The sequence below is a fragment of the Rhinoraja longicauda genome, chromosome 20 (genome assembly GCF_053455715.1).
Source record: "Rhinoraja longicauda isolate Sanriku21f chromosome 20, sRhiLon1.1, whole genome shotgun sequence".
In the NCBI taxonomy this organism is placed as follows: Eukaryota; Metazoa; Chordata; class Chondrichthyes; order Rajiformes; family Arhynchobatidae; genus Rhinoraja; species Rhinoraja longicauda.
Genome location: NC_135972.1, coordinates 34,962,207 through 34,981,348, shown reverse-complemented (window position 1 = coordinate 34,981,348; position 19,142 = coordinate 34,962,207). Strand labels below are relative to the sequence as shown.

At 39.2% G+C, this 19,142-nt stretch overlaps 1 protein-coding gene across 2 annotated transcripts in view; it reads right to left on the bottom strand.

The window, feature by feature from the left end:
* Positions 1-1,320: 1,320 nt before the first annotated feature.
* Positions 1,321-19,142, bottom strand: part of cand1 (cullin-associated and neddylation-dissociated 1) — a 37,705-nt gene continuing 19,883 nt past the window's right edge. The window contains exons 5-15 of one of the 2 annotated variants that reach the window (XM_078417386.1): positions 18,401-18,657; positions 18,202-18,307; positions 17,690-17,838; positions 13,432-13,724; positions 12,658-12,799; positions 9,359-10,852; positions 6,836-6,931; positions 5,913-6,082; positions 5,645-5,809; positions 5,109-5,216; positions 1,321-3,865 (exon numbers count right to left, since the gene is read on the bottom strand). In XM_078417386.1, the coding sequence (XP_078273512.1) occupies positions 3,641-3,865; positions 5,109-5,216; positions 5,645-5,809; positions 5,913-6,082; positions 6,836-6,931; positions 9,359-10,852; positions 12,658-12,799; positions 13,432-13,724; positions 17,690-17,838; positions 18,202-18,307; positions 18,401-18,657 (3,205 nt within the window). In that variant the 3' untranslated portion in view covers positions 1,321-3,640. The remainder of the gene's footprint in view (positions 3,866-5,108; positions 5,217-5,644; positions 5,810-5,912; positions 6,083-6,835; positions 6,932-9,358; positions 10,853-12,657; positions 12,800-13,431; positions 13,725-17,689; positions 17,839-18,201; positions 18,308-18,400; positions 18,658-19,142) is intronic. The other variant, XM_078417388.1, reaches the window with a different exon arrangement.

Below are 19,142 nucleotides of genomic sequence, written 5' to 3'. Positions count from 1 at the left end.
CGAACACGCGATGGATCTGGCCGGCCGCCGAAGGGATCACTGACGGCCGGCCCTTGCGTTTCCCGGAAAGACACAGGGTAGGCGACATTGCTTGGCGTTCGGTCCCCAACGACGGTGATAATAACACCAGCCCCCTTTGCTGGTGTCCGGTGGTGGTGCAGACTGGGATGCCCACCAGCGACCTCCGGTGGTCTCCAGCGGTATTGGAGGTGGTGCTGCTTGGGTCGACCACCAGCGACCTCTGGTGGCGTCTGGCTGAACTGTCGGCGGGCCGTGCGAGAAGGGCGTGCCGGCACCGGGGTGCCCGATGGCGGCCGGATTTCGCCACGGGGGTCGCCCTGAAACGGGGTCGACGGCGGCCCCAGCTTGCTGTTGGCCTTCCGACGCCGCGGAAAAGACGGCTAGGGCTTCCAGGTCCTCCCGACGGGACATCCATATTTGATCAGCGCGCTCGCCCAGCCGCTGTGTCGGTGAAGGGGTCCTCAGCGAGCTGAGAACGGAGGTCGACGGGGAGCTGCCGCAGGTAGGCCTGCTTGAATAAGAAATAGGGCGGGTGGTTGCCCATAAGGGCGAGCATGTCCTCCAGAAGGGCCGACGGCCGTCGGTCCCCGAGCCCCCCATGGCTCATAACTCGAGTTGCCCTCTCGGCGTCGCTGAGGCCGATCCTCCTGATAAGGAGTTCTTTAAGGCCCTTATATTTGTCATCCGCGGGGGGGTCATTAAGGTAAGGCTTTACTCGCCTTGCTGTCGCCTGGTCCAGGGCGCCGACGACATAAAAGTACTTCGTCAAGTCGACGGTTACCCCTCTCACAGCAAACTGTGCCTCTGCCTGCTGAAACCAGACCTCAGGCTCTTCGGTCCACAGGGTCGGGAGTTTGAGGGAGACGGCATCGAGGTCGGCAGGACCGGGTTGCACATCAACGTTCGACATCACTACGTGTGATGTCCGTCGAGGTCACCAATGTAGTGGCCTGGCGGAGGCCAGAGAAAAGGCAAGACGCCAGGCAGTTTTTAGTAAGATTCTTTTATTAGGCTGCGAGCTCCAGCCCACAGCGTAGTTCCCCTAGGGATGAACCACGCCTCCCCCCTGGTCTGGCTTTTAACCCCTTACGCCTGTCCGTCACGTAACGAGGGGGCTGACCCAAGGAGTGGCCTGATCCGCCACACACTTCTATATTAGGAAATGACTTTTTTGCAAGTGGATAGAGATTTTAAAACAACTATTCAATCTTTCCAAACATTAGAGATTTTGGAAAGAAAACATGCATTGGCCATGAATACAACCAAAAAGGTCAATTGTTTATTTCATTTTTGGTGGCAAAATTATGTTTCTTGGTCATTTTAAGTGCTGTTGGCCTTTATGTAACAACAAACAAAAAAATGGAACCAAAGGTATTTAATCAAAAGCTATAGCACCTAATAAAATGTACGAGTTCTGATATACTAAATCCATAACCACCCTAAAGATTTACAAGTCTGAGGATAAAAAATTCAAGCACATAAACCACATAAATTAATGACTATCACTGGCATTAAAGAGTGGTACTAAAGAATAAAACTGTTACTTTACAGGCCATTAACCTCTGACGTGTACATACACAGCAAACCCAATACTATCTGTTTACTCCCATCCCCACCTAAACGTTACTGATCACCACAAATGCATTAAATAATATTTCAAATATTTGCTATAAAAAGTGTAAAGTACCAAAATCTGGGACAAAAGTTAAAAATTGTACCTATGAGCAAACATGAAATTTCAATCTACAGTGCAGAGATAAATTAATGAATCCATACACTAACCCTCAAATGGTATAAATATAATGTAACCCAAAGTAGGAACTGTAATTATGGATTAAGATCCCAGATGCACTGAAAGTTTACTTTCGATGTTGAATTAAAAAATCAAAACTTTGAGAATCAGATGTTATATAACATCAATCCATGAAGCAAAAAACACTAATAGCTTTGCTGCTAATGAGTAGTTAAACAAAAAATGTTTAGCCATTATTGAAAAAAGTCATTGTAACTTTTTAAAGCAAACAAAAAGTCCATCTGATAGCAAAACAGAACTCAAATATTCAAGTTGGCCATTAGCTTACAGAATATGGCTATTTAATTTAAATTTCTTAATCAAGCATTTTACAGAGAGCCCTACCACTCAACATTAACACCGCAATGGAAACAACGGAACAGTAACATTGGAGGAAATCTGTAATAAAAATGTAATCTCTAAACATAGATAAATTATGTACACAAGGTGTAACAAATGATATCACCGAGGGAAATGCGACATTCTTAGAACTTGAGTATCTAAAGTAGAAATAAGAGCAGTGTGACCGTACACCCACAAAGGAGCAAGCACACAGATAGTACATCTGCTTCAACCTCATCAGTACCATCCAAATCCAGCAGTTTCTCAGATGTAATCCAGTCATCTTTCTTGAATTCCAGCCCATTGTCTTCTTCCTCCTCACCAATATTCCTGTTCAATTCTTTTAATCCTTTAAAAACCTATGTGGGAGGTTTTCTTACACAAAAAACAACTTCATATTCAAGTTGTTACCCAAATCAAGTTAAGCGTAGCATTTTCGCTTTATCCATTCATTGTAGCTTACAGAAATAACCAAGGTAAACCGATACATTACAAGGTTCCTGAACAACATGAATCAAAATAAAGGAACTCAGTCCATTTCAAAATAAACTGACAAGTGACTTCATTGTTCTGAGATGCAAGATTTCGTTTAGCAACATTTTTTCAGGAATTTCTAAGTTAGCATATAAAATGAAATGTTTATCCCAATGTTGTGATCAGACCAAACAGACTTCTCGGCTCGACCTTTCTATTAGTTTGAGTTGGACCCAATATAGAATTTCCATGCAGATTTATTCTACTTAACTCAAAAACGGAATTTTAATATATAAAATCAAAGAAAACAAAAATATCAATGCTTACTGGTGCACAGAATAAAAAAATTTGAATTCACGTCATGTATTCTGAACAAGAGATTTTACAGTACAATTTGGAATGTCTCATGGCGAATTGGTACATCCATGGAAATAATAAGTGTTATTCCAAGAATTGGAAGTACAGCCTATGATTTAAGAACTGTGTCAACCATTTTAATATAACAAATCTCACAATGCAGAGTTATTTAACTATTGTTAAGCAAGCTGAAACAAAAACAGTGGAGATAAACAGATGTTTTTTCTTTTTTCCTTACAAAATATGTCAAACAATAAGGTGAATGGAATGGCATGAAGTTTCCTTAAAGAAAATCTTCCAGGATAAAGTTCAACATTTATATTTCAAGTTCATTCATTTAGCACATTAGTATATTTACTGCATACCTATACACAATCTACTTCTACAATTTCTTTTAAAATACTGCTGAATTGGATGTGGTATGACAACGAAGTATCCTGTGTAATTTACATGTCTTTCCACTTTTAACTACAAGGTCTTTCTGGGTTAAACACTAAAAAAGCAACAATAAACAAAAACTAGAATTTCCATGAAACTAAAATAAATTCATAAGCTTAAAGCTCAAAGTACAGACTTTTGTTTGCTTGTGTACTGACTGAGATTCCAGTGCATTACAACAATAAAATTAAAGTTTCCTTCTTTGGAAGAAAAGATTTAGGTAGTGTCCATCGACTCCAAACTAGTGGAAGACGAGTCCTTCTGAATGCTCTCGAAGATAGCTGCCAATTCAGGATTGGAGCTTATTTGAGATTGAAACTCACTCATGAGTGGACTTTTCTCTGCTTCTGGAATGGTCAATAATGCTGCAACTGCCCTCATTGCTGAGCGTTTCAGTTCATCTTGCTTCTCAAACTCTTGTTTGACCGAATTAGCTTTTACCTAATAGAACAAATCATTGCCATTAAGTTTTTTTAACCTTCTCAGGAGAATCAATTTCAAAGTCAAAGGGTTAACTGTAGTGCAATATTATTCTGACCGAGTTCATACAAATAAATACCCTTCAGACTTGAACACAAAAAACCTGGTGTGACATGGCCCATGTAGAACTGAGAGACTGTAGCTATCAAAGGTGTTTTTATTTAGATAGAATATTAAATTGAGGTTATCTTGAAAAGCTGGTGATTTACTCTAAGTATTTTGACCAATAGTTTAGGAAAGGTAGGAAAATAACTGCAGATGCTGGTACAAATCGAAGGTATTTATTCACAAAATGCTGGAGTAACTCAGCAGGTCAGGCAGCATCTCAGGAGAGAAGGAATGGGTGACGTTTCGGGTCGAGACCCTTCTTCAGACTGAAGAAGAACTATTGACCAATAGTTTCCTCCAATCAACACAACTAAAACAATTTTTGGTTACCATATTGTTTCTTTTGGGTGCTTGCTCTGCATAAATAGACAGCTACATTCACCAATTTACAATAATTCAAAATTACTTAATTAGCTGAAAGATATTTTGTAGCATTAGCTGAAAGATATTTTGTAGCATCATGAGGTTGTATAAATATAATTATTTTCAAAATAAACAGTTTTACAATGTTTCTGAAATGCCAGTGGTACTTCAATTATAAAATATAAGATGACAAATTTATGTGTGGATTGGAGAGGAGAAATGATAGGGAGAACAAGTAATAAACTGGCAACATTTCTTTGGGTTATAGATGAAGCATTCTTGATTCTATTTGTAGAAAGAGTGTCAGTGTACATTTTGCTGAAGAGCATAACTCTAATTATCATTTGTTCAGGTTTAAACTTTGACTGGAAGCTTTTCAAGTTTTAAGAAATGATTGCCCAGTCTGTCTCTTTTAAAATTTTTAAAGACAAACACCAATTATGTACTAAGGAATCTTTCCACTGAAGGCCAGAAAAAAACATTTTATTCCAAGTTAACGCATGAGTTTCTCGAAAAATATTTAAGTCACTGGATGTTTCGCTGTCGAACAGTGATCAAAAAATCATTAGCTCAAAACATCAATGTTTATTTTAAGCATTATCAAAACATTTTAGGTTAATGCAATTGGCTAAATACCCATGTTACAAAACTGTGCAAGAATGCTATTACATTCATGTACAGAAAAACTCAAATAATGTTCCTATCAGAGTAAATTTGTGAACTACCAGCCTACCTTTGTTGTACATGTAGCACGTAAAGGTTCTACCAGCCTGTCCAACCTCTGCAGAACTGCACTTGGACAAAGAGTTGACAATCGTACTAACATCAAGAAAGTCAGCATCTGTCAGGTTAAAAAAGAGATGCGTTTCTGCAATGTTCAACTTAGCATTTATTTGATTAACAAGCCTTCAACATGCCGTTTGGTTAAAAGTAGATAGACATTGTACACGTATTTTTAAACTGGCCACAACTGAAGTATTGATATTTGGCCATGATCATGCATAGTAATCTCACACTTGGGCTCTAAATAGACCTAATTTGAATGTATTTTAAGTGTCCCTGCATCAAGGATGTAAAGCAAAATAGGTAGTGTTGGACACTTGACCTCCATTCTTCAATATCTGTTGGAAACTACATGTCAGGAAACATATTCAAAGATTGAAATAAATGTTTAACACTGGCAATAGCTCCAAAGTAAAAAAAGCCAGATTTTTCTTTCGAACAGTTGCTAATCATTATTGGATAACATATTGAGATTAAAGTTATTACCTTGATATCATAATGGTCCTTGAGCCCATCTTCAACATGGTTGAGGAATTCAAAAATGTCTAATCTGTCAAGACAGCTATCCAGAAGTGTGTACATGCATTCAAAAGCTGCTTTCCTGATATCTAGTCCATCATCCACAGTGTGCTTGAATGGTCCCATTTCCACCTATCAAATGACAGAAACAAGATAATGGAACCCAAGCCTAGAAGTGCAGATTTTATAAATCCATTGCACGGTCATTTAAAATTGAAGCTTTTTATCTACAAACCTCTCTTATTAATTCCTTCCGAACTTTTGTTTCATTGTAAAGGTGAGGAAGAATGGTATCCAAGAGGTCCCTGATTAGTGATGGTTTATTATGTGCAGCTGAATTGAAAGTAACTAAAGCTACTCTTCTAACATTGAGATCTGGATCCTCCAATGTTTTTAGGAAATCGCCTGAAAGTGCAATTTGAACAAAAGAAAAGTGTATTATCTGGGAATCCTTATTTTAACATTGTAAAATCACGAATGCGCCATGCAACCATAAACCCCAACTTGAAATAGCCACGGTTACCTATGCCTACTGGTATCTCATCCAAGTCATTCTTTATATCTATTATTAGGCAGTGAGGAGACTGGTGCAAGACCCCACCTGTCGTCAAATATTAGCTAATAAATGGAGACACAAGAAACTGCAGATGCTGGAAATTTGAGCAAAAAAGGCTCCACAGATGCTGCTTGACCCACTAAGATCTTCAAACCTAGTGTTTTTCTGTGTATTAACTAATAACCATTAACCAACTGAGATCTGCAGGAAGAACCATAACTTACAATTTCCCCTATTCATGCTGGTCGGCGCAGACTTGGTGGGCTGAAGGGCCTGTATCCGCACAGTATCTCTAAACTAAACTATGACACTGATATCTAATATAGCACCTTGACTGCTGGCAACCAACATCACTCCATGCAGCAGTCATCTGATTTAGATGAACCAGTCAGGCCTTTAGGAAACCCAGGAGAGCTACGTTTCTAGTTGATGCTGCATCCATACAGACTTAATAGTGGGACTTGCAGCCATTAAACACATATCCCCAGTGACTAACTTTGGTACTATTCTAAAGTGAAACAAATACAGAAATCTTAAAAAATTGGTTATATTGAAGCATTGCAAAAAATACACAGCAAAGGAAAATCGAAAATGAAGTTTACCAATGCAGTTCTTCAACAGAGGATCTATTGGCTGCGGGTGATCAGAAATAGTAAACTTCACAGCTGTAACGACAGAGCTTCGAGCATAGGAAGACCCTATATGAGAGTTGTGAGATCAAAGCACATCATGAATGCGTAACAAAATGCTGTTTACTGTTGTTTTCTCAAGTTTCTATGTGGATCAGACTTATTTTTTGTTGCCTCCCCAAAAATACTTAAAATTGCGCTAGTAAAAAATGATTACATTCAGCGACATAAGAATCCTAAAAGTGAATTTTACTGGCTACTGGATGAGTAGGGTAGGTGGGGGACGAGGCAAGGAGGCCAGAATGGTAGAGACATATTGATGGAATCCTGAAGGTTTGGCAGCTGAATGCACAGCTCCCAATAGTGGAGCAACTAAATCCAAGGATGTTCAAGTAACCAGAATCAGGGGTGGATGATTGTTTACTTATTTTTCAAAATCTGGGTGATGTTAGCACGGCCCAAACTTAATTGCCCTTGAGAAGACGACTGTGATCCAGTTTACTGAACCTCTGCACCACAGCTGATGGGACCTCTCATGATGCTGCGCATTAGGGCTTACAGGGTTTACACATGTAGCCACCACATGCCAGTCAGTGGCGGTGAGAAGCTAAGGTCGGTTGACAGGATTGTAAAACCAACAGGCTGCGTTGTTGTACATGGTATCAAGCTTCTTTAATGCTGTTGGAGCTACAGTCATCCAGACAAATGAAGAGTACTGTATCATAGTCCTGACTTGTGCCTTGGTGATGATGTCTTTGGGTAGACAGAATACCCTCACTGCAGGATACACAGCCTCCGGCTTGCACCTGTAGACATGGTATTTCAAATACTTTTAAAGCTGAAAGTTGTTTTAAGGTTAGAGGGGTTCAAAATTATGCAGGGCTGAATTAATAGTTTTAAAAGAAGCTTAATGTGGACCCAAAGGCTGTTACTGTACACGGGCAAGTCACAATGATCTGCAGTCCACTCTCCACTTTAATTTAATGTTTCATGTATTTTGTGTTTTATGACTGTTGGCAAATCAATTTCCCTCCTGGGATAAATAAAGTTCTATTGTGTTGTATTTTCTGGCAACTGATGGTTCGGTGCCTCCTTTAATCAGGACAAGTACACACTTGCAATCTCCCTGAAAGTCCCCCGAAAATGTGGTGCCGGGCGAGGCTGCTGATCTCAGCTCCATTGGGACTTCCGTGGCCTGACTGCCGATCAGCGGGCCAAAGTTTTCCCCTGCGGTCAGAGCTCTCGAACGCTCCCGGCAGATCCATTCCCATAGTTGACTTCAGAGGCCAACTTTACGGAGCGGAATCTCGGCCTCCCAGCAGCCTTAGCGGCTGAGCCGGCACCGTTCGACTCCTCTCAGAGGCCATGACCTCTGTTGAACCAGCAAACCAGATAACCAGGCAAGGCTCTGGAACCAGGGTGCTGGGGGAAAAAAATCAATGGCAGAGTTTATATGTATCTACATGGGTTTTCTCCAGGTGCTTCAGTTTCTCTCCACATTCTAAAGACATGAAAGAAGGTTAATTAGCTATTGTAAATTTCCACTTAAAGTAGGTGGACGGCAGAAGAATCAGGAATAGTTGATAATCATGTTGAGAAAGCATACATTACTATGAAACAGGATGGGACTGGTGGAAATGCTACAGATTTAATGGATGATTTGCCCACTTATGTTGGATGTAGAAGAGCAAGCCATGCAAAAGGGATTAACGGGCCAATAGGGTTGCTTGCATTAAGCCAACAGCTGCAGGACGAAGGGGAATTGGGATCCCAGCCAAGAATGTTGGGGATAATGTTCTAGCTGCAGATGCAAAGGATGGTTTCAGCATTTGAAACAGGAACATAGAAGGACAATATTATGGAAATGAAAAGTGGTCATCTCAGTGATGACATTGACATGTCATCTTTTTGTTTCTTTTTGTTGTGATTGTATGTGTTATTGCATTTTTATTGATTATTCTTATTGGTCTTATTGTTCAACTGCGGGTAATGTTTCATTTCACTACACATTTATGTGTATGTGACAAATAAACGACTATTGACTATATTGACATGGATATATCTGTGCCAATGCAACAACGTTGCTCTGCTTCAGACCATTGCTGCGAAGCATCAGGGGTGAGAACATGAAGTTATGCCACAGATTGAAAAATGACCATTTTTGTCACAGCATTCATAAACTTTCAAACCCTCTTTTTGTTCAATTTGTTTTTCCTCTCTTTTCAACTTTATGCTATTTTCAGATACAGCTTTTACTGTTTCCCATTTATCACATATGTTATACACAAAGGTGCAATTATTGATTATCTACTTACTATCACTGTAGCAATGGCTGGTTACGTGTTATACAAGACTGAAGAGCATGCATTGTCTTTTTTTATCTCGAAGTTGCTACTTAGCAAAAATAATTACAACATCTACCTTCCTCCCCACCCCAACCCTTCATTATAAGGTCCAAGCTCACTCAAAATACATTTTTCTGAATAAATAACTCACCCGAGTCCAAGTACCCTTTAAGTCGTGGTAACAATGTCTCTGGATCTATTAAAGTAAGCTTGCCCAAACATTCTGCAACAACATTTCGAGTTCCTTCTTCTGCACATTCACAGTGTTTCAGCAGCAAATTCCAAATATTTTCTACATAGGGTTTGAGACCTCCAACTGAAGAGGAACTAATAATCTCTTTGAGAGAATGCAGAAGCAGATACTGCCTTTTGGGTTGACTGGTTATTTCTTGCAGAACAAAAGGTAGATACTCAGGAAGGTTTCCCACACTAATGCTTCCAAGAGCATAGGAAGCTGCAGATTTCACCTCCTCACTTGAGGAAGAGAAAGCTTCTAAAATTACAGACTTAAGCTCAGTTTGTCCACTTAAGTCAATATGATGACCAACCTCTCCCAGAGACAGTAAAGCCAAGAGTCGGATAGAATCAGTAGATCTAGAATTCTTCACATCCTGGATAAACTGCCCAACCACTGCTGGTCCTTCTTTAGGGCAGGCTCGAGTTAGTGCTGCTACGCATTTTGCAATTGAGTAGTAAGACTGCTTGTGAGTCAACGCATTGCTTTGAGAATAAACCGGACCAGTAAGCATTCGTAACAACTCCATGTAGCCTAAATTTGCAGTTCCAGTCCCAACAAGAGCTTGGAAGAAATACAACATTGCACTGAGAGCTCCTCCTTGAAGCAGTGGAGACCGAACAAGCCCAATAAGTTCTGTAAGAATAGAACCACTGACTTTTGAAAGAGAAGATGGATGCACCTTGGCCAAGGTGGTAAGAAAACTTATCGCCATCTGTGACACATGCATGTCACTTTCACTAATAAGTGGCGGAAGCTCCACTAAGACTGCTTCAATCATGGCAGGTGTCAGGCTGTCACTATAGTTCTTGATTAAGATGTCCAAAGCAGAAAGGGTACTCAGCTTCAATGCCCGCTGGTTCTTCCTCAGGAACGAAGCTAAAATTGGTAAACCTTCACCCAGTACTGGTCTCAGGTCAATCTTGAGAGAAGATCCAGCAATTAATGTCAAGGCTTTTACTGTGGTCAATCTAGTAATTTCATTCTTCAACCTCTCCAAAAATATCTGCAGTGTACTAGGTAAATCACTGCCTAAATGGTCACCAAGATTACATATTATCTGGCCCATACAGGAAATAGCTCTCTCCTTCACCTCTTGATCAATGTCAGCAGCTTTTAATCGCTTGACTGTACAAGTAAATAAGTCAGTAATATATGGAGCAGCATCAAATGAGTAGTGATGATCAACAGGCCTTATTACTTTTACAAGTTGTTGAGTTACAAGAAGAGCTTCTGAAGTGATCTTGTAGAAAGGATCACCCACACAAGCCACAACTGGTGGAACCAAGACATCTACATGAGGGTGGAAGACTTGAGGTGAGTGATTACAAAGGATAACATACAAACACGAGAGAGCGTCAATCTTCAGGTTGGATGAGCTAGATTTATCATTCAAGGAAAAGATTATACCTGAAAAACATAAGAAAAAGCTACCATTAGACATAAGGGTAAACAAACAAAAAATTATAAACAATTTTAACGCATCTTATGCAAATATCCAAGTGCATTTTCTCAGAAGTAAAGCAGTCATCATACTAGGGATTTGTTATTTTTGGAGTTAGCAAGTTTACTGGACATTTTATTCCTCAATTGTCAATCCTGTACTAACAAATCTGCTGTTCCTATCCAAATTATCAAAATGTCACAAATTGTATTCAATAGAAATAGAAATACTATTCGCTGAAGCCAAAACTAAATTTAGAACAATTTGTAAACCTACTACACTGTGTCACTAACATGCAAAAAACTGAGATAATATTGAGGGGTGGGACATTAATTAATATTTAAAATTTCTCATCTCAATTGTATTATAAATTGCTTCTTACTTTCATACTATCTGCTTTTTAAGAAGCAATTCCTTCCCCCTTGCACTAAAATCATTTTCTTCCTTCATTCCATTTTTTGTTTGTTTAATTTCCATAGATGAAAAAAATATCCATTTCAAATTTTTCTTTATTTTGTTGACCATGTCCTAATGATTTTTTTCATATTAACTTTTCTTTTCAGGCAAAATTTGCAATATGCTCCACACTAATATTGCAATTTCTGGTTCTGATATGAAGTATAAAAGATAAATTGAAGTATATTGTGAATAAATAGCAATAAAATGAATACAAAAGTGAGTAAAAGTAGATGACAGACAAATGCCACTCCTGCATTTTCTGAATGATTACGTGCCAAAACAATTCTTACACATTTGCTGCTCTGAAATGCCTTCAAATGCTCAACAGGACCTTCTCAGAACATTTGACACTCAGCCAGTTAGGAAAATAAAACCAAAATTCTACTTGTTGTGACCAATGGTTTGATGGGAGCCACCTTCATTTAACATCTGGTACTTCATTCTATTATTGGATTCCACATAGGGACCAACTGCAGAGTCAGAACATGCTAGTATTTGCGAGCATTATATTGTAGACTTAGTGATCATATACCAACCAGCTCTTATAGATAGCAGAGTCAGGGGGTATGGGGAGAAGGCAGGAACTGATTGTGAATGATCAGCCATGATCACATTGAATGCGGTGCTGGCTCGAAGGGCCGAATGGCCTACTCCTGCACCTATTGTCAGACGCATCATAGGATTGGAATCTATATTCACTTCAATGAACAATTCTAATCTAAAAACGAGAAGGAAATGCTATGCCATTATATTTTTTTGTGCTATAATACATTTATATTTTTAATCTAACTATTTAGAAAAAGATTACGAGTTTTAAATGTTCTTTTATTCAGATATTTTAGAATTAGTTTTTTTTTGTGGAAGTTTCATGGGCTATGATTGGCAAGGCTGATTTCCAGGGTGGGACTTTTGTTAACAAGGCTGTTGATGTCCCTAAGGAGCGCTTGTCTCTACCAAGGTCTCACAACCTCTCAATCTCCATCTTTCAGGGGTTTAGTCAGGAAATTGTCTGCTTCAACTGACCCAGTTAACAGCAATTCCCCTGCAAAATTTCCCATTAGCACAGATGACCAAAAACTCAATTAGATTGAAGAGGAATCATAGAAGCACAGCACTGCAAGATGGAGTTCAAACAATACAAATCAGCACTTGTTTACAACAGCATCAACTCATGAGGGTAACAATAGGATCTTAGGACTCTTGCAATCCAATTTCATATGTTGGAGTATACATTTTCAAAACTCTGCTTTATACCTTTGAGTTAATTTTTAGAGTGCAATAATCTTAGAAAATAACTTGACAAAAACCTTACCAGGAACAAGAACTGGTATATGCTGGGTCAAAGCACCAGGTAACACATTGACTAGCTCGGTTAGCATGTGAAAACAGCACTGGCGGGTCTTCACACTCTTCTCTTTCATCTGCCTATGTAAAGCTTTTACAATGTTGGGAACCTGCAAAAGAAGATAAGTTAAGCAGGATCAGAATTATGTTTCCTTAAATGCTTCACAAATGAAGGGGGAACACAATAAGAAATAATTTAATCAAATGTTCAACAAGGTACCATACTTCAATTTCAAAATATATAGAATTTCAAAAAAGTCCCAAGTCTTCCTACATATGTAAAATGGAAATCATTTAAGATGAGGGAATATTCAATTTTCAAATTACTAACAGGTCACAGGCAACATTAAAAAAAATGGTATACAATTTACTTTAATACATAATCCAAATGAAGAGAAGCATTTCTTGATTGAAGCACATACAGACATCACATGCAATTTAAAGCACCAGGACTCAATCCCATGGATTTAACAGCTTGGAGAAAAAAAATGCAGGTGCAATTAATGCAAGGCTCAAACTGGATGAAATAATAACTACAAAGAAACTACACAAGATATTCTGAAAAAAGAAAAGCCTGCTAATAAGCAGTGATAATCAGAAGACATTAAAAAAATATTCTGCACTTTACTTTCTAAAATGGAAGAAACACCATCTGAATATAAACAAATAACAGTATTTAAAATGAAGCCACACAAGAAAAAAAGTACTAACCTATTAAAGTAAAGCCTATCTTTAAACTTACTTGATTTTGAAGCATGACCAAAGGTGTCTCTTCCTGCTCCATTGCATCTGGGTCAAGATGCCAGCTCTGAGCAGGCCTGGTCTGTTTCAGCAGTGAGAGATAGGCATGGAACACATCTGCTTTAACATTTTCCTCGCGCTCCTTGAATCTGGCGATCAGCGCCGGAGATATAGCTTTGTAAAATTCTGGTAGCATTTCATGACGAGTGCTAACCACACCATCTAAACATTTGGCAGCAGCACGACGCACCTTCCAGCTCATATCGTCATCATCACTGTATTCATCATCACTTCCTAAAAACAGTTGTGAATAATTTGCAACAAATTATTCTACATGACCATGAACATTTTAAAACCACAACAGATATTTGATCAATGAGAACGAGAGAGAGAGAAATTCAGTGTGGATTTTCATGGCTGGTTAAATATCAATTCACTGCTGGTTAAATCAATTTGAAAAATGGCACAAACACAGGACAGACCTAAGCCGTGAAGAACACCCCAAAACCACAACTGTATTGATTAATATGCACATGTCATATTAAAAGTCAGAGTAGAAGCCAACATTCTAGAAATTAAAAAAATTGTTCACATTAAAATAATGAAGATACACTTGATATTCAGCTGCCACATCCTTAAAAACAAAACCTTGTACAAACTCAGCGCATGATCACATTGAATGGTGGTGCTGGCTCGAAGGGCTGAATGGCCTACTCCTGCACCTATTGTCTATTGTAAAAGGAAGTTACCATGTATTTTTGGAAGTACAATTTTGTGGAGCACAGTAAAAGACAGTATCTGTGGAAATAAAAACAGTTAACGTTTTAAGGTTGAAGACCTTGAACTGCTTCTCATTCCACAGATGCTGTCAAGGCAGTAGTTTTCTCACCCACGAGAGGGCAGCTTACTGCTTAATTTTAAAAAATCTGTCCGTCAGTGCAGTGCATTTATATATCATTGTCATGCATACCGAGATACAGTGAAAACAGTTTTGCATGCTATGCAGACCAAATCATGCACTAGTATATGATTAGAACTGATAATGCAAAAAGAGAAAGGTAACAGCATACAGAAAAGAGTATACAGCTAGAGAAAGTTCAGTCAAAGTAAACTGCAATGCTGCAAGGAGGTAGATTTAACATCCTTTGTTTATAAGAGGTCCTTTTAATGGTCTGATAACAGTAGGCAAGAAGCTGTTTTTGAATCTGGGAGTATATATTTTCAAGCTTTTTAATCTTCTGCCCAAAAGAGAGGGGAGAAGAGGAATCAATGGCATTGTGGGTAGTCCTTGATTATGTTGGTTGCTTTCTTAAAGGAGTGCGACGAAGTCGATGAGGGGTGATTGATTTGTGTGATGGACTGGGTCCATGACCCTTTGCAATTTCTTGCAGTCTTGGCCCAGAGCAGTTGCTAAACCAAGTTGTGATGCATCCCAATAGGATGCTTTCCATATTGCATCTGTAGAAATCAGTAGGAGTCATTGAAGACATGCTACATTTCCTCTTCTGAGGAGGAAGTAGAGGTGTTGATGTATTTAACATCAATGTGGTTGGACCAGGACAGGTGATATTTATGCCTAGGAACTTGAACCTCTCAACCATCTCGACTGCAGCACCATTATTGTTGAATGGGGCATGTACTCTACTCCGCTTCCTGAAATTGATAACTAGCTCCTTAATTTTGTTGACATTGATGGGGAAGTTGTTGTTTTGAAACCATGTTACTATGTTCTCCATCTCCTTCCTGTACTCAATCACATCATTGTTTGAGATCCAGCCCACTACAGTGGTGTCATCTGCAAACTTGTAAATGAAGTTGGAGCAGAATTTGGCCACACGATTGCAAGTGTATGGGATGGGGGGGGGTATAATAAAAGACTGAGAACATATACACAAGGGTACCAGAGTTGAGAATTATTGTGGAATATGTTTTGTCGCCTCCCCTCACTGATTGTTGCCGATGGGTCAAGAAGTTCAGGATCCAGCCGCAGCGGGACCAAGGGCACCAAGTCCTAGGTTCAGGAGTTTGGAGATGAGTTTGGTTGGACATTAAAGTGTCTTCTGGATTTTTGTGCACAAATCATTTGAGAGCGATTTGGACCCACAATCGTTTGACAGTGATACCAAGTCTGACATTTGAACGTGACCCGAATAACAAGTTCCTGAATATTTGCAAACCTACAAGAGAATAGTTGCCTCTGAAAGTTCCTTCAATAAGATCATGGATGATCCCATTTTGTCCTTTGCACTGCTTTCACACTCTCCCCCTATATCCCTCAACCCATTGTAGTTTAAACTGTCTGTTAATAACAATAAATAAACTAATAATAAATTGACACAACGACTTTAAAAGTAATAATCTCAGCATCCACCCTGCCAATCCCCCTGAAAACATTAAGCCTTTCAACAATTTTGCATTCTGCAGAAGTCTAAATGTTGCTAGGCCCAATCTGCTCAATTTTTCTTCAAATATCTACCCTTTCATCCTGTCCCACTTAGGCGATTTTTTAGGCAACTGCCGGCGACTGTCAAAGCCGTAGCAGATCGCCGAAATTTTCTTTTACCCGACGACAATGCCAAGTCAGGTCGAGATTACACCGTCTTCGGAAACATCGCGAAATTCCCACTCTGTCAATGCTTCTAATTTTCGCTGAAATCACTGACAAGTCGGTAAGTACTTGAGAGTTTTGAACTATAACATCTTGTATGGGTTACTTAAAAACCAAGCTTCACGGTTACAAGGCATAAACTGGATTGACTTCCAGTTTACCAATGGCAGTATTAAGAAATTTAATTTTAAAAGTGGTTAAATGGATTTTTGTGAAAAGTGTGTGGGACTTCTTTGAAAATGTATGGGAGATGCATATCTGGTTTCTGGGTTGCATATCTGGGTTGGGAGCCTACTTTAAATGTGATCGCTGATGGCCATAAACATTGCGAAAATTCCCACGCTTACCTGACCGTCAAACTGTTGCCTCCAATCTACCTGTCAAATGTCCTGACGGTAAATAAATTGGTTAAACACAAGTATTTTATGGTATCTTGAAATGACTTTACTTATTTTAATATTATGTGCTTCTAAATGCATCTAAGAGAAACTAGCAAACCTGGGGACAGCATGCGACAGCGCCCGCAATAAGCAACGATACCTGGCGACAAGCTAAGAAATTTCACTCCGGATGATTTCTCAGCGACGCGCTGAGATCCACGACGATTCTTGGAAGACTCCTCACGATCATGCCCGCGACACCCCGGCGAACTGTCGGTGACAGCCTAGTCGCCGGCAGTCGCCTTAAAATCGCCTAAGTGGGACAGGCCCTACAGTTTCCCCACACTTGGTTCAACACAACCACATCCTTCCTTAAATAGAACGACCGATTGTAGATGGTAGTCTCACCATCACTCTATAAACATTCATCGAAATGTTGATCTACAGTAATAAACTATAAGTCGACACCCTGAGGCTGGTGCTGCACCAGCAAATTTTCTAAACCATACCAGACCTATTTTACTTGATTTAAAAAAATACATTATACAGAGTGTAATCAATTTTACAGTGAACACAGAGTTTAAAACTGATCGGGGAAATGGGACATAGAGTTTATTCCTGTCAATCTCAGCTTTTCAGTTTTAGCTCATGAAAACATGTTGAAACACAAAAGCATTCCATATCCCAGCACTGGATGCACATCCAGCCCACAGCAGAACCCTGACTCCAGCTTTTACCTGCACAGACTTGGGGCTCCTGCCTTTCCACAGATTTTCAAACTGGATGCTGGATTCTTGCAAATTTACTGTACTGAGATCCTCAGATAGCTTTGTAGTTCATTCACCTATATCCCTTCATATCCTCCTCAAAACTTGTAAACCCACTTATCGCTGAATCAAAGTTAGCTACAATGCATTCACTCCCTTTATCCATACCATCAATCTAGAGTACGAGTAGTTTTGGCCAGAGTGCTGACCCCTTTAGTAATACACTAGATACTAACATCATTCCAAGCAGAGGATACATTTATTCTGACATTTTAGCCCAGTTAACCACTGTTAGCCACGTTTCTATGAAGATCAGCAGAATGACCACTTGCTCTAACTGTCTAGGGTACCTACGATAATATGCAAAACAAAGTTTTTCCTCTCCGTCTCAGTAGGTGACAATAATAAACCAATTCAAATATATTCCCACCTATTTTACTCAATGCTAGATATGCCACCTCACTTTCATGCAAGCGTATAGAACATTTTTATCATTTCTGTAACCTTGATCATCATCATCTCCACCTTCGGATTCCATTGCAGCATCATCATCATCGTCATCGTCGTCATAATTGTAATTGGGGTCATACGTCAAGTACCTCAGGCATAGGTTAATGATGGTGGTGACATGAAGGAACACTTCCTTTGGGCACCTGGGAAACACAATAATTGAATAAGTTCAAATTTATATCCAATGTCTAAAGCACAAAACCACTACGGGGATAATGGAGACAATATACTGCAGATGCTGTCCCAAAACATTGTCTGTCCATGCCCCTCTACAGATAGACACCGAAGATAGATGCTGCCTGACCCAATGAGATCCTCCAGCAATTTGATTTTCACTTACGGGAAAATGGCATCGTAACTGTACTAGCCAAAGTTGGGTACAGCAGATCAGACAATCTATAATCCCAATAATGAAACAAACTGTATTCTATCATCGTACTTAGGCAAAATTTGCTTCAACTCTGTGGTAATGTTTTAAATTTCAATTTAGTAACATTAAACTATACCTTCTCACAAATGATTCAAAGGCTTGAATGCAGTATTCTCTTAGTTCATCATCTTCAACGCTGCAGAACTTAACAACTAATGGAATAATTTTCTCAAGATATTCCCCTAAAGGAAAAATAAAGATTCAAATATGTTCAAATTGTGACTTAAATTGACTATCACAGTATTTTGTGACGGTTAAATGGTGATGTGCGTTACCTATTCGATGCCCTGCCTGCCTGCTAATAGCAGCAATGCACTGAATATAGGTTCTGGTCGTAGACATAGATTCATTTTTGGCAAGCTCTGTCAACAAATGTTCAATCAGGTCAATAAAGACCAGGTTTCCACAGCTCATAACAAGGTGACCAAGGGCAATAATAGTTCTCTTCCGTACTGCAAGTCGAGGACTGGTGAGCTGTGGAAGAAGGCAGTTCAAAATTGATGGATGGAAATTAACCAGCAGACCTCCTTGCCTAGAAAAGATAAAAAGATTCCAGTTACTTTCCAACTTAAAATAGCTGCTCTAGTTTACACCAATCTAAAATGCCCTTTTAATTTGGGAACCCACCTGGCACCTCTCAAATATACCTTCAAAAAGATACTACTAAGACAATCAATAAAAAAACAGTGTAGGAAAATAACTGCAGATGCTGGTACAAATCGACGGTATCACAAAATGCTGGAGTAACTGAGCAGGTCAGGCAGCATCTCTGGAGAGAAGGAATGTGTCACGTTTCGGGTCAAGACCCTTCTTCAGACTGAATCAGTTATTTCTTTGTCCGATATCAAAGGAGAAAAAATATTTATATTTTAATGATTTTTATAAACTCAAACTGAGCATTGATATTTCTTCTCTAGTTTTTACAAAGGGAACTGGAAGACAAATTTGTCTCGTACCAGGTTAGGTATCTAATCTCTAAATTAGAGAAGACTAATTAAATTACCGCTTCTATCTTTT